Here is a 13,971-nt window from a genome sequence, read left to right as displayed (position 1 = left end):
TGTGCGCAACAAGTCGTCCATTGCTTGGACTTGTGTTGTTCTCGGAACGTAGGATATTAGAGAGGGAGGATGAACACTGTAAAGGGCTTTAAAAGGAGACAATTTAGTGGATGAATGGATGGTAGTATTAAATCCATATTCCGCCCACAAGATCCTTCCATCCATCTCTTGGGTTGGTCAAAAGAGAACCAATGTAAATATTGCTCAAGAGTGTGGCTCACCACCTCGGTTTGGCTGTCGGATTGTGGGTGATAACTGGAATTGAAACATAATGATGTCCCTTAGAGTTTGAACAAAGATTTCCAAAAGTTACTAAGGAATATTCTATCGCGATGGCTGATAATGGAAAGAGGCACACCATGCAAACGCGCAACATTGTCGACAAAACTTTTAGCTACTGATGTTGTCGTGTAAGGGTGTTTTAATGGCATAAAATGCCCATACTTTGAAAGACGATCAACAAAAACTAAGATCAAATTGTGTCCCTGTGATGTCGGCAACCTTCCATAAAATCCATGGCGATTTCTGTCCATATTCGTTGTGGGATCGGAAGGGGTTGAAGCAGTCTAGTAGGACGAAGAGTCTCATTCTTACATCGTTGAGACACATCATAATTTTGAATGAATTTCTTTTCAGAGGTGCGCATGCCAGGCCAAACAAAGCTAGCGGAAATTCTGCTGAGTGTCTTTAAGTAACCGAAATGTCCACCCACTGGAGAAGAATAGGCATATGCCAAAACATATGGTAGCATCGATGAATTGGGGCTTAAATGATTTTTTCCATTTTGCATCCACAAACCATCCCGTTGAACACAATTTAAGAACTGATTATTAGATGAGGAAGCGTAGTAAGGATGGTGTAGTACCTCCTGTTGAAGGGTTGACCACTAGTCGGCAACTGAAATTAACAAAGCCTGAAATTGGAAAGCTGCAATGCAAAAGAGAGCATCCGTGCCTTGATTTTCCTTGCCCTTCCATTACTGAATAGAGTAATCGAATCCCATAAGTTTTGGTAGCCATATTTCTTGTGAAGGTGTGGTAATTCGTTGTTCCAAGAGATATTTTAGATTGCGATGGTTTGTTTTGATGACAAACGACTTTCCCAAGAGATATGGTCACCATTTTCGAACAACCTTCACCACATCCAACATTTCCTTATCGTAGGTTGACAGTATGTGGCCTTCCCTTTCAAGGCTTCACTAAAATAAGCTATTGGTTGGTTCTGTTGAGACAATATAACACCTAAACCATCTCCACATGCATCACATTCCACCACGAACTACTGTGTAAAGTCTAGTAACCGCAATACCGGAGGTGATGTGAGAGCATACTTCAACTGATTAAAGGCCAAGAGCGATTCTTCGGTCCAATGAAATCCTTTGTTGGTCAGAAGCTTTGTTAAGGGAGCAACAATCACACCAAACCCCCTAACAAATTTGCGGTAGTAACCAGCCAACCCAAGGAAACCACGAACCCCTTTAGGTGAGGTCGACACAGGCCAAGTCTGGACTGATTGTATTTTAGTTAGATCTATTGCCACGCTGTCAAAAGAAATTAGGTAACCTAAATACCCTACTGTCATCACTTTAAACTGACACTTGGAGGACATGATGTATAGTTGGTGCTCAAAAAGAATTTGAAGCACTTGTGTTAGATGATACAGATGATCTACCCAAGACCTGCTATACACTATAATATCATAAAAAAAAAAACAATAACAAACCTTCGTAAATATGGTCAAAAAATATCATTCATGAGACTCTGAAAGGAGGCAGGGGCATTCATCAAACGAACGGCATCACAAGAAATTCATAGTGCCCATCATGAGTTCGGAAGGCGGTTTTGTGAATGTCTTCTTACTCGAAGCGGATCTGGTGGTACCCGGAACGCAAGTCTAACTTTGAAAAAAATTTCACGTCATGTAACTCAACAAACAACTCGTCAATGACCGGTATTGGAAGTTATCCTTTACCATGATCTCATTAAGTGCCCTGTAATCTACGCAAAAGCACCAGGACCCATCTGACTTTTTGATAAGCAAAATTGGTGATAAAAATGGGCTCCGACTAGGCCGAATGATTCCAGTTTTGAGGAATTCTTTGACTATATTTTTTAATCTCAGTTTTCTAGTTGTGAGGATACCTGTAAGGTCTTACATTAACTGGTGGCTGGTTTGGTGCAATGGTATCCGGTGATCATGGATGCCCGTAGGCAGCAACCCAGTGGGTTCTTCAAACACATGTGCAAATTCTGATATTCTTTTACTGAGGTCTAATGACATTTTGTTTGCTTGAATTGCATCATTTGTCATCTCATGAACAAAGAACCCCATACCTGATAAGTGCAACAATTCCTTTTCACTCATAAGAGCGAGCTCATAACTTCTCATCCCTCGCATTACATGAGTCCGACCAGATTATATGAAAGTCATACCGAGTTCCTTGTAGTCTATTTGAATTGGACCCAATGTCGCCAACCATTGCACTCTTAAAACGGCTTGATAGGTAGCCTCGGGAAGTACGTAGAAATCAGCTTGTACAATGAATCCTTGAATGGAGAAGGAGAGTCCCATACAACGTCTAGTGCACTCAATAATTTCTTTGTTTCTGACTGTTACCTGAACTGATTTGCCACATACCACTTGTAATCCAAACTTGGTAACTACAGACTGTTCAATGAAATTATGGGTACTGCCCCAATCAATGAGCATGATCACTTCTTGGTTCTCGGTCTTCCCAATAACCTAAAAGGTTTGGGGATGGGCAGTTCCAACAAAGGCATGAAATGATATTTCAGGAATGGCATATTCTAGTGATTCTATATCCATGTCCACATCAACTGTTTCTTCTTCTAACTGTACATCAACCATCATAAACATCTGTGGTCGCGTACAACGATGTCCCGACATATACTTTTCATCATAATAGAAAAATAATCCCTTTTCATGTCTCTCCCTAGCCTCGTGTCCCGTGAGTCATGTCCATTGAGAATGCCAGTTGCCTGAGGTGATCACTGCGAGGGGGAGGGTCTAAGCAGTCCCATTGTGGTACTCTGTTGAGGTCGGGACTGATAAGAGGGGACTGCTGGTCGAATTTGGTTACCAGGTTTTGGTTGAAATTGGTTTCATTCCTCAATGAGATGAGCTACACTAATCATTTTGGATAGCGCTTTCGGCTGCTTAACTTGTACATCCAATCGTATGTCATCCTTCAATCCTGCAATGAAACAACCAACAAAACATTTTTCTGGTAGATCATCTACCTTGTACGTGGGATAATTTTTTGAATGTCTCTTGGTAAGCATTAATTGTGGTCGTTTGTCTAAGACAAGACAATGCTTCTAACGAATCATCATAATCTGTTGGTCCAAAACGGTGGAGGAGGGCTTTGGTGAACTCGCCCAAATGCATTAGACCCTTATTTTTTGTAAACCAATAATACCATCGAAACGCTACATTTCCTAGATGAAATGATGCCAACTATACCTGTTTTGAAAAGTCAATATTCTGAAATTCAAAGTACTGCTCATCTTTGAAAATCCAAGCTGTGGGATCCTCGTCATTGCCTGTAAATGTCAGAAAATTCAACTTGAAGTGAGTATGATTCCGTTCTAGAATGGGGGTGGTTGATGCGGAAGGCCTGTGGTGGGAAGTCCCTCCTGTTGCGAATGGATTAACTTCTATGTCAGGTGTTCGATTAGATTGGGCATTTTGCATTGTCTGCAGCTCGGCCATGACGCCTTGTAGGGCAGTACTGACCAAACCAAAATTGTGATTTAATTCCTCAAAGTTGGTATCGTGACGGGCAAGGGCTTCATTGACCTCGTTACGAAACTCCATGTTGGTTTTACTGCGTGTATCCATGAACCGTAGGGCTCTGATACCACTGATAAGAATAGAATTTGGGGAACAATAAGAAGAAGAACAGGGATCTGGAAGAAAGTATTTATATTATTCTACGCCCCTATTCAATATAATAAGTGAGCTTAAATAGGCCTCAAGGCCACAACGTTACAATCTCTCCCATGATAATAGGAATTTAACTAATATAACTAAATACTAGGAAAGCTTTCAACAATTTCCTGATCATATCTAATTATTCATTGTCTATTTCAATTGTAATTAAATAAAACAAAAAGAAAATATCTAAGCTCAACTCTCCACCTCTGCTCTTCAACGTGTGCAACTTCCAATCATGACAAGCCATTGAAGAATCATATCACCTAAACATAGAATTAAAAAACCAAAGGGATAAAAATGAGTAGATAGAGACTTTTGGATGAAAATTAATTTTTTTACGCGAAAATGAGAAAAAGTCTCGTTTGGTTTTTTGTGCATTTTATTTTCATCTTTCTTCTTTTAATTATTTTTATACTATAAATTTAAACCCAATTTAATTTAATCACTCTCAAACTAAAAATTTGAAAATTAATCAATCACATTAAATTTGTTAGAATGTGCAAAGAAAAGAAAATCTCAACACATAAAACTTCATCAACAACAGATATAAAGATAGAATTGAAAAGGAATAAAGTTATTTGTGAGAAATTTCATTAAATTGGACTATAATTTAATTTAATCTTAAAAATCAATCAAACACATTGAATTAACAAGAATATGCAAAGAAAATAAAATATGAATACATAAAACGTCACCAACATCACATGGGCAATTTCTGTAAATTGATCTCCAATTTAATTTTAAAATTTAATTAATTAAACACATTGAATTTAAAAGAATATACAAAGAAGATAAAATCTCAATATATAGAACATAAGTAAGTACTTCACTGACACTGATGGGTTGGAAAAATCAACACGGCACGGTTCATTGGACAAATCCATTCACCATGATTTACAAGTAGAATAACCGGAACGCAATTTAAAAATTAGTTTTCTTCTCTTCTCTTTTATTTTACGATGATCGTTCTTCTCAATACTTGTATTTTTTAATAACAAGCCATGCGATGCGATGTAAGGTGTAAACCGCAAACAAGAAGTATATAAGGTAAAATATTTGACTTTCATGGACAGGCAGGCAAAGTATTTGACTGGTCATCCATTCCAATACACAGAAAATTATAAACACTGATTAGCACATGATTTGTAGTCGCAGACAAGAAGTTCTAACTTTATTTTATAACCTCATAAAACTCTTCGACATTAATGCAAGTTTTGGCAAAGGACACAGTACTATATATGAATAATACAAACAAAGGAACTCTTCTCTCCCGAAAACAGGGTGTTGTTTTGGACCATCCCGATTTCATCAAATAAAAGATAATATTGTACGAGCTACTCAAGAATATAAAATATAGGATCAGGTTTATCCAAGATCTTTTAATTGACTTTATGGCTGGTCAAGCCACCAGTTTTAAATGCCATACACAGCGCTCCTTCAAAAGTTCTTACCAGCATCATGCAACCATGCAGGCATCCCATTGTATTGCTAATGAACTCTATAAATTAAAGCCTCTTCCCATTCATTCTAGCATAAACACATCACACACATTGAAAGTCACCCACAACGACAATGAGAGCTGCAATTCTAGCATTGTCCTTCCTTCTTTTTGCCTTAGCTGCAAATCAATATTTGCCTAGGGTAGCAGCTACTGCTGCCCCTGAGCCAGTGCTCGATGTCACCGGTAAGATACTTAGAACCGGCACTAGCTACTACATCCTGTCGGTGATCCGTGGGAGAGGTGGTGGGCTCAAAATGGCTAGCACTGTAAGAAGAACCTGCCCACTTGATGTTGTCCAGGACCGATATGAGGCATCAAATGGTCTCCCACTGAAATTCACACCTGTGAACACCAAGAAAGGCGTCGTCCGCGTCCACACCGATCTCAACATAAGATTCTCTGCTGGATCAATCTGTCACCAGTCAACAGCGTGGAAGCTTGACAACTATGATGAATGGACAAAACAATGGTTTGTCACAACCGATGGAGTTGAAGGAAATCCTGGTCCGGAAACAACAAACAACTGGTTCAAGATTGAGAAGTTCGAAGACAAGTACAAGCTAGTTTTTTGCCCTACAGTGTGTCAACACTGCAAAGTTATGTGCAAAGATATCGGGATTTATGTTGATGCCAAAGGAGTAAGGCGCCTGGCTCTTACCAACGTGCCTCTCAAAGTTATGTTCAAGAAGACTTGAAGATCATGATCGATGATGCATGCTCAAATACAATATATATCAATAAGCTACGCCATGTGCTTCTGTAGGAATAAATTCCATATTTGGAAATTAAAATGTATCTCATGTCGTTACATATAATTACATATATGTTGCTAGTGACTTGATCTCTTACTTAATAAAGAAACAATGTTGACTATTGTGACGTTGGTGTCCTTACTTCTTTCTCTATGGTTGTTGAAACATTAATGTCCAATTTTTACTTCTCTAGTTTGGGGGACAAAAAAAATTAATGTTTCAGGAATATGAAATAGCTGAAAAATATTGAGTATCAAACACTGATAATCGAATAATATATCATTTGATATAAACTCATCTCTAGAAAAGCAAACAAAACCCAATCTCAAATAGGAAAAAAAAAAGCATAAATAAAAAAAAAAAATTGCATGAAAATGAAGTTTTTGGTGCAAAAATGAAACCACAATGTTTGCCTTTTTATTTTATTTTGTTTTTAAATGTGATCCTTACTTTTTTTAAACCGGACAATATTTAATCTGAAGTGGTAAATGTCACATTGTCTCCTTATTAAGATTATGTTCATCGAAGATGGGTGAAAAGTCAGGGTTTGAGTTTTCAAATCTTAAAAACCTATTTTTCAACTTCTTTTCATTTAAAAATACAAAAAAAAATGAAGAAGTCTAAGAACCGTGATAAACCAATTTATAACTCTAAAATACTTTTTATCGGTAAAAAAACATGAAACTAAAACAAATACAAAATATTCTTAAGCCCTAATCTATTTTCTATAGCCAGTCTAGCGAGATGACAGTTATAGAATACATTTATGGCACTTCTCTCATCATCATGAACTAATTGACACAAAATTAGACTTTTTTTTTTGTTGATGAAGCATGGCTAGTCGACAACTTCTTTCTCCTTCCCCTTTGTCTAATAATTTTCTCTCTCCTCTATCAAAACTCAAGAACTAAAACATGAAAAAAAAGTTTAGACCTTAACATAGAATCAAAAAACCAAAGGGAAAAAAATGAGTAGATTGAGGCTTTTGGATGAAAATTAAATGTTTACACGAAAATGAGAAAAGGTCCCGTTTGGTTTTTTATGCATTTTATTTTCATCTTTCTCCTTTTAATTATTTTTATACTATAAATTTACACCCAATTTCATTTAATGACTCTCAAACTAAAAATTTGAAAATTGATCAATCACATTAAATTTGCTTGAACGTGCAAAGAAAAGAAAATCTCAACACATAAGTTGAGAAAAAATAGGAGGCTTAACCTATTATTTACATTCCATGATATGCCTTCTCAAGCCGAGGGTGGAGGATCGACCCGAAGCTTGAATCGAAAAACAGTAATGGAAGCAGATTTGGAAAGGTCCTTATCGCCACCAACATGCAAATAATCATTATCAAAATAGGGTATATAATCGGTCAGAGTTGCAAGATCAGGCGTATCGTGTTGGTTTGCACTAGTGTTCGGGAACCAAGTAGGGCCAAAAACAGTACCACAACAAGATGGGCAGATAGTTGTTGGCCACTACTACGAAACTGGGCACATCGAGGGGCTATGTGGCCGGAGGAGAAGCACAGTTGACATATGACGTTCTGCTCAAAAGACCGGTGAGGAGACCACTGCCCAGAACGAGGGGGCCGTCTATTCTGCTGCTAGTTGCTCTGCTTTCAGTCGGTGGGAGCAGAGGAATGGAAGCCACAAAAATCAAACCTGTGTTGGTGGCCGTGGCGGTTGTTGTTGGGATGCTAGTTGCCTAGAGAACGACCTCTGTTACGACTGAAATTGGGGTTGTGTTGATACTGGAAAAGATGAGCAGAGGGCAGTAGAGACGGTGTGAGCAGCAGAGATGGGTTAGCAGCCATGGATTGAAATGAGGTCTTGTGCAAAAACTCATGGGTAAGGAGATGGCTATGAAGATCAACATCTGACAGTGGTTTTGCTTTGGTCACGAGGCTGGCTACCAAGTCTTTGAACTCACCACGAAGGCCACAAAATACATAAAGGTTAAAGTCTTTAAGGGAGATAGGTCGGGCGACAATAGCCAATTCATGAAATAATAACTTTGCTTGCTGCATGTACATAGTAATCGAAGCATCACCTTGCTGAAGATCTTGGAAAGACCCATAGAGTTGCATAATACGAGAATTAGATGGAGAGGCGAGAGCTTTCTCAAGAGTGTGCCAAACATAATGAGTGGTCCGACAATCTACCACAAGGTGCAGTAAATCCATGGAAAGAGAGGAGAGTAACACGCTCAAAATAGGCCGATCTTGTTGCTTCCAACAGAGAAAAGAGGGGTTGATTGGCGAAGAAGAACCATCAGAACAGTTAGAAACATGAGAGGGAGGAGATGGCACTGAGCCAACAACAAAGTGGAAGACACCCTAACCAAGAAGATATGACTTCATCTGCATTCGCCAATAGAGATAGTTGGTGGTCGTAAGCTTCAATGAGACCACTTGATGAGTTGTGGACAACGCAACGATAGAAGGAGTTGTTGTCCCCATGATGTGAAGAGGGATGACAGAAACATGGGAGAAGGAACCATGGTTTTGCTCTGTATGTTGGGGCTGCTAGTGGTGGGAGAAGAAACCAGCGGTAACAGCTTCTGAGAGGCTGGCTAGCTGTGCTGCACCGCCGGTTTGGTGGGGGGGGGAGAAGGCGGTAGCAGCAGCAAAGTCCATTTAGGAGAGGGAGAGAGGAGGCCGGCTGCTGAGGGGAGAGGGAGAGAAGAGTTCTGACGGCAGAAGGCTCTAATACCTAGTTGAGAATAATTGGGAGGCTTAACCTATTGGTCAACCAATTTTTCTATATATATATGTGTGTGTGTGTAGAGCAATATATAAAAGTAATGGTGATATTACAACACATGATCAATATGACTAAAATATTTTTTATATAATATGCATACAATATTTCCTACATAGATAGAGTAATAACTAAATAAAGTTTCGATGACTATAGTGAAAAAACACGGCAACGGTTCATTGGACAAATCCATTCACCGTGATTTACGAGTAGAATAACCGGAACGCAATTTAAAAATTAGTTTTCTTCTCTTCTCTTTTATTTTACGATGATCGTTCTTCTCAATACTTGTATTTTTTAATAACAAGCCATGCGATGCGATGTAAGGTGTAAACCGCAAACAAGAAGTATATAAGGTAAAATATTTGACTTTCATGGACAGGCAGGCAAAGTATTTGACTGGTCATCCATTCCAATACACAGAAAATTATAAACACTGATTAGCACATGATTTGTAGTCGCAGACAAGAAGTTCTAACTTTATTTTATAACCTCATAAAACTCTTCGACATTAATGCAAGTTTTGGCAAAGGACACATTACTATATATGAATAATACAAACAAAGGAACTCTTCTCTCCCGAAAACAGGGTGTTGTTTTGGACCATCCCGATTTCATCAAATAAAAGATAATATTGTACGAGCTACTCAAGAATATAAAATATAGGATCAGGTTTATCCAAGATCTTTTAATTGACTTTATGGCTGGTCAAGCCACCAGTTTTAAATGCCATACACAGCGCTCCTTCAAAAGTTCTTACCAGCATCATGCAACCATGCAGGCATCCCATTGTATTGCTAATGAACTCTATAAATTAAAGCCTCTTCCCATTCATTCTAGCATAAACACATCACACACATTAATTTAAAGTCACCCATAACGACAATGAGAGCTGCAATTCTAGCATTGTCCTTCCTTCTTTTTGCCTTAGCTGCAAATCAATTGCCTAGGGTAGCAGCTACTGCTGCTCCTGAGCCAGTGCTCGACGTCACCGGTAAGATACTTAGAACTGGCACTAGCTACTACATCCTGCCGGTGATCCGTGGGAGAGGTGGTGGGCTCAAAATGGCTAGCACTGTAAGAAGAACCTGCCCACTTGATGTTGTCCAGGACCGATATGAGGCGTCAAATGGTCTCCCACTGAAATTCACACCTGTGAACACCAAGAAAGGCGTCGTCCGCGTCCACACCGATCTTAACATAAGATTCTCTGCTGGATCAATCTGTCACCAGTCAACAGCGTGGAAGCTTGACAACTATGATGAATGGACAAAACAATGGTTTGTCACAACCGATGGAGTTGAAGGAAATCCTGGTCCGGAAACAACAAACAACTGGTTCAAGATTGAGAAGTTCGAAGACAAGTACAAGCTAGTTTTTTGCCCTACAGTGTGTCAACACTGCAAAGTTATGTGCAAAGATATCGGGATTTATGTTGATGCCAAAGGAGTAAGGCGTCTGGCTCTTACCAACGTGCCTCTCAAAGTTATGTTCAAGAAGGCTTGAAGATCATGATAGATGATGCATGCTCAAATACAATATATATCAATAAGCTACGCCATGTGCTTCTGTAGGAATAAATTCCATATTTGGAAATTAAAATGTATCTCATGTCGTTACATATAATTACATATATGTTGCTAGTGACTTGATCTCTTACTTAATAAAGAAACAATGTTGACTATTGTGACGTTGGTGTCCTTACTTCTTTCTCTATGGTTGTTGAAACATTAATGTCCAATTTTTACTTCTCTAGTTTGGGGGACAAAAAAAATTAATGTTTCAGGAATATGAAATAGCTGAAAAATATTGAGTATCAAACACTGATAATCGAATAATATATCATTTGATATAAACTCATCTCTAGAAAAGCAAACAAAACCCAATCTCAATTAGAAAAAAAAACATAAATCAAAAAAAAAAATTGCATGAAAATGAAGTTTTTGGTGCAAAAATGAAACCACAATATTTGCCTTTTTATTTTATTTTGTTTTTAAATGTGATCCTTACTTTTTTTAAACCAGACAATATTTAATCTGAAGTGGTAAATGTCACATTGTCTCCTTATTAAGATTATGTTCATCGAAGATGGGTGAAAAGTCAAGGTTTGAGTTTTCAAATCTTAAAAACCTATTTTTCAATTTCTTTTCATTTAAAAATATATATATAAAAAAGAAGTCTAAGAACCATGATAAACCAATTTATAACTCTAAAATACCTTTTTATCAGTAAAAAAACATGAAACTAAAACAAATACAAAATATTCTTAAGCTCTAATCTATTTTCTCTAGCCACTCTAGCCAGATGACAGTTATAGAATACATCTATGGCACTTCTCTCATGATTATGAACTAATTGACACAAAATTAGACTCTCTTTTTTTTGTTGATGAAGCATGGCTAGTCGACAACTTCTTTCTCCTTCCCCTTTGTCTAATAATTTTTTCTCTCCTCTCTCAAAACTCAAGAACTAAAACATGAGAAGAAAAATAGTTTAGACCCAATGATAAGAATAGAATTTGGGAAAAAATATGAAGAAAAACAGAGATCTAGAAGACAGTGTTTATATTATTCTACACCCATATTCAATAGGTAAAGAGCTTAAATAGGCCTCCAGGCCACAATGTTACAATCTCTTCCATGATAATAGGAACTTAACTAGTGGAACTGAATACTAGGAAAGCTTTCAATTACTTCCCTGATTATAGCTAATTATTCATTGACTATTTCAATTGCAATTAAATAAAACAAAATGAAATATGTAAGCTCTGCTCTCTACCTCTGCTCTTCAACGTTTGTTAAGCTCTACTCTCCACCTCTGCTCTTCAACATGTGCAACTTCCAATCATGACAAGCCATTGAAGAATCATATCAATCCATCCCCCTGAGAAGGGCCTTGTCCTCAAGGCCTAACTTTGGATAAGTTTTGGAGAAAGGCCACAAGTTTTCCCATATAGCATCTTCTAGGGAAGCTCCTTTCCATTGAACCAAATTTTCTATTTTTGGATGATATTTTTCCTTCTGAATAACATGACGATCACTACACCATTAAACAGTTTTACCGACAGATTCATTTCGTCGGTGTAAGACACACAATTCATCGGTAACATTTTTACCGACGAAATCCATCTTTCAGAATATTGATCGTCGGTAATTCTCATCGCTACTTCTGTAGGCAAAAAAAAAATTCAAACACCGATGGTCTTACAAACGGGGGAAGCCCGCCAAAAAAAAAAATTTCCCGCGAGAACTTTACCGACGGACTTATTCCGTCTCTATTTTCAATGATAAATCACCAATGGACTGGTCGTCAATGATTGTGGCATGGGCAGTAAATATTTCAGAACTCTCTGTAAAATACCGACGGAATTTATCCGTCGGTAATATCAACGGTAAAAACCGACGAAATAACATCATCGGTGATTGTGGCATGGGTGGTAATATTTTTGCAACTCTCGGTAAAATACCTACAACTCGGTTTCGTCTGTAAGGCCGTCGGTATTTATTTAAAAATAGTTTTTTAAAAAAAATTATTAATAGTAAAAAAAACTAATTAACCAAATAAAATTGTATTAAACATTAAAAATATAAAAATAATGTTAAATAATATTCATCCAAATATTCATTACAAATTTAATATGTTTCAAAAACAAAATTAAACTAGATTAACGACGGATCTGAAGGAGGAGAAGGAGGAGGCTGCATATGTATCATCACCCATCATTGAGCTAATGTTCATGACCATTTCACGGAGCTGATCATAATCCGTCGAGAGTCGTTCATATTGTTGTTTCAAGGCCATGAACTCCTCAGACTGGGTGCTCGATACTGATGGAGAGCTCCCAACGGTTGAGACACTACGAGTCGCCCACAAGTTTTCGGCCGTAGTGTTAGAGAGCCCGTAGACCTGATTTTTATCGGGTCCACCAGACGATCCTACCTCCATCCATAAATCTGGATGGGTCGAAGGATCGTCCCCATATCTCTCCCTCAACCGGTTATTATAGGTCTCTTGAAAATTAAAAAAAAATCATCATATTCAATTCAAGAAAATAATAACTTACAAAATAAAATGATTGAACGAACATACAACGAAGTGTTAAGCACGGTTGTCCACAAACTGTTGCATCCCCTTTTGGCGGTCCAAAAGACGTAGCCTGTAAGGAAAAAAAAGGTTGCAAGTTAAATATATTTATAAGCAACAACCATTAATTAACGATATATTTCATTTAAATTAATCTTACCATCTGCTTCGCATGTGCACCGAACGGGACGGAGCCGCCGGTGTGTGTGGTCAACGAACCATGAATTTGCCGGTTCTGGTTGTCGGCACCGGACTATGAGCGTCGTGCGAACCGCTCAGATGTCACGTGCTCAATATATTGCATCCATATATCCCCTGAGATGAATGGCGGTTTGAATTCCTGCCAAACCGCCACCTCATTCCAGCCTTCTAGACCGTTATCTCTCTCATATCTTTTTGCTTTTTTTAGGTGTCATATCAAAAATCACGCAACCTACTTCCATAGTAACAAATTAGAATTTAGAACATAAAATTATAAAACAAACAATTATATTATTTTTGATGTTACCTAGTTGCCGCGTGATTCTCTCATACCCTCCTCACAACATTGTTGTCTGCGCTATCCCACTCAAATTTGTGCTGTGTATAAATAATTCATGTAAAATAAAAATAGTACAAGATATAAAATTATAAAAATAATTTATTAAAAATAAGCTATAAATTAGAAGAAACCATCCATCGATATTAGGTCTTCACTCAGGATGTTTGGAAACCTGACTCGATTGAAATAATGGAATCTACATCGACGATTTAAACGCCGATGTTATTGTTTGGGCAGCCTCAATGTTTGTGTACATGAAATTAAATAAAATTAATAAAATATTAATTAGTTGTTCATAAATTATGTTATAAGTAAAAAAAAATTAAAACCTAAACAAACTGGCATTGAAAGGTCATCCCTCCATTGAGTCTG

General features: G+C 37.7%; 2 protein-coding genes across 2 annotated transcripts; both read left to right on the top strand.

Annotated features, from left to right (window-relative positions):
• Window positions 1–5,482: 5,482 nt before the first annotated feature.
• Window positions 5,483–6,331, top strand: LOC18106691 (kunitz trypsin inhibitor 5). The gene has a single exon (XM_006372571.3). It carries the CDS (start codon window positions 5,530–5,532, stop codon window positions 6,151–6,153), a length of 624 nt encoding a protein of 207 aa, XP_006372633.2. The 5' UTR covers window positions 5,483–5,529; the 3' UTR covers window positions 6,154–6,331.
• Window positions 6,332–9,819: 3,488 nt separating this feature from the next.
• Window positions 9,820–10,662, top strand: LOC18106690 (kunitz trypsin inhibitor 5). The gene has a single exon (XM_006372570.3). It carries the CDS (start codon window positions 9,861–9,863, stop codon window positions 10,479–10,481), a length of 621 nt encoding a protein of 206 aa, XP_006372632.3. The 5' UTR covers window positions 9,820–9,860; the 3' UTR covers window positions 10,482–10,662.
• Window positions 10,663–13,971: the final 3,309 nt, after the last annotated feature.

Source organism: Populus trichocarpa, chromosome 17 (assembly GCF_000002775.5).
Source record: "Populus trichocarpa isolate Nisqually-1 chromosome 17, P.trichocarpa_v4.1, whole genome shotgun sequence".
NCBI lineage: Eukaryota > Viridiplantae > Streptophyta > Magnoliopsida > Malpighiales > Salicaceae > Populus > Populus trichocarpa.
The sequence above is the reverse complement of the archived record's forward strand: the minus strand, read 5'-3'. Positions and strand labels throughout refer to the sequence as shown.

What these genes read in the sequence shown, in the direction of transcription:
- LOC18106691 (XM_006372571.3), top strand. Translation starts at nt 5,530, where the DNA reads ATGAGAGCTGCAATTCTAGCATTGTCCTTCCTTCTTTTTGCCTTAGCT.
- LOC18106690 (XM_006372570.3), top strand. Translation starts at nt 9,861, where the DNA reads ATGAGAGCTGCAATTCTAGCATTGTCCTTCCTTCTTTTTGCCTTAGCT.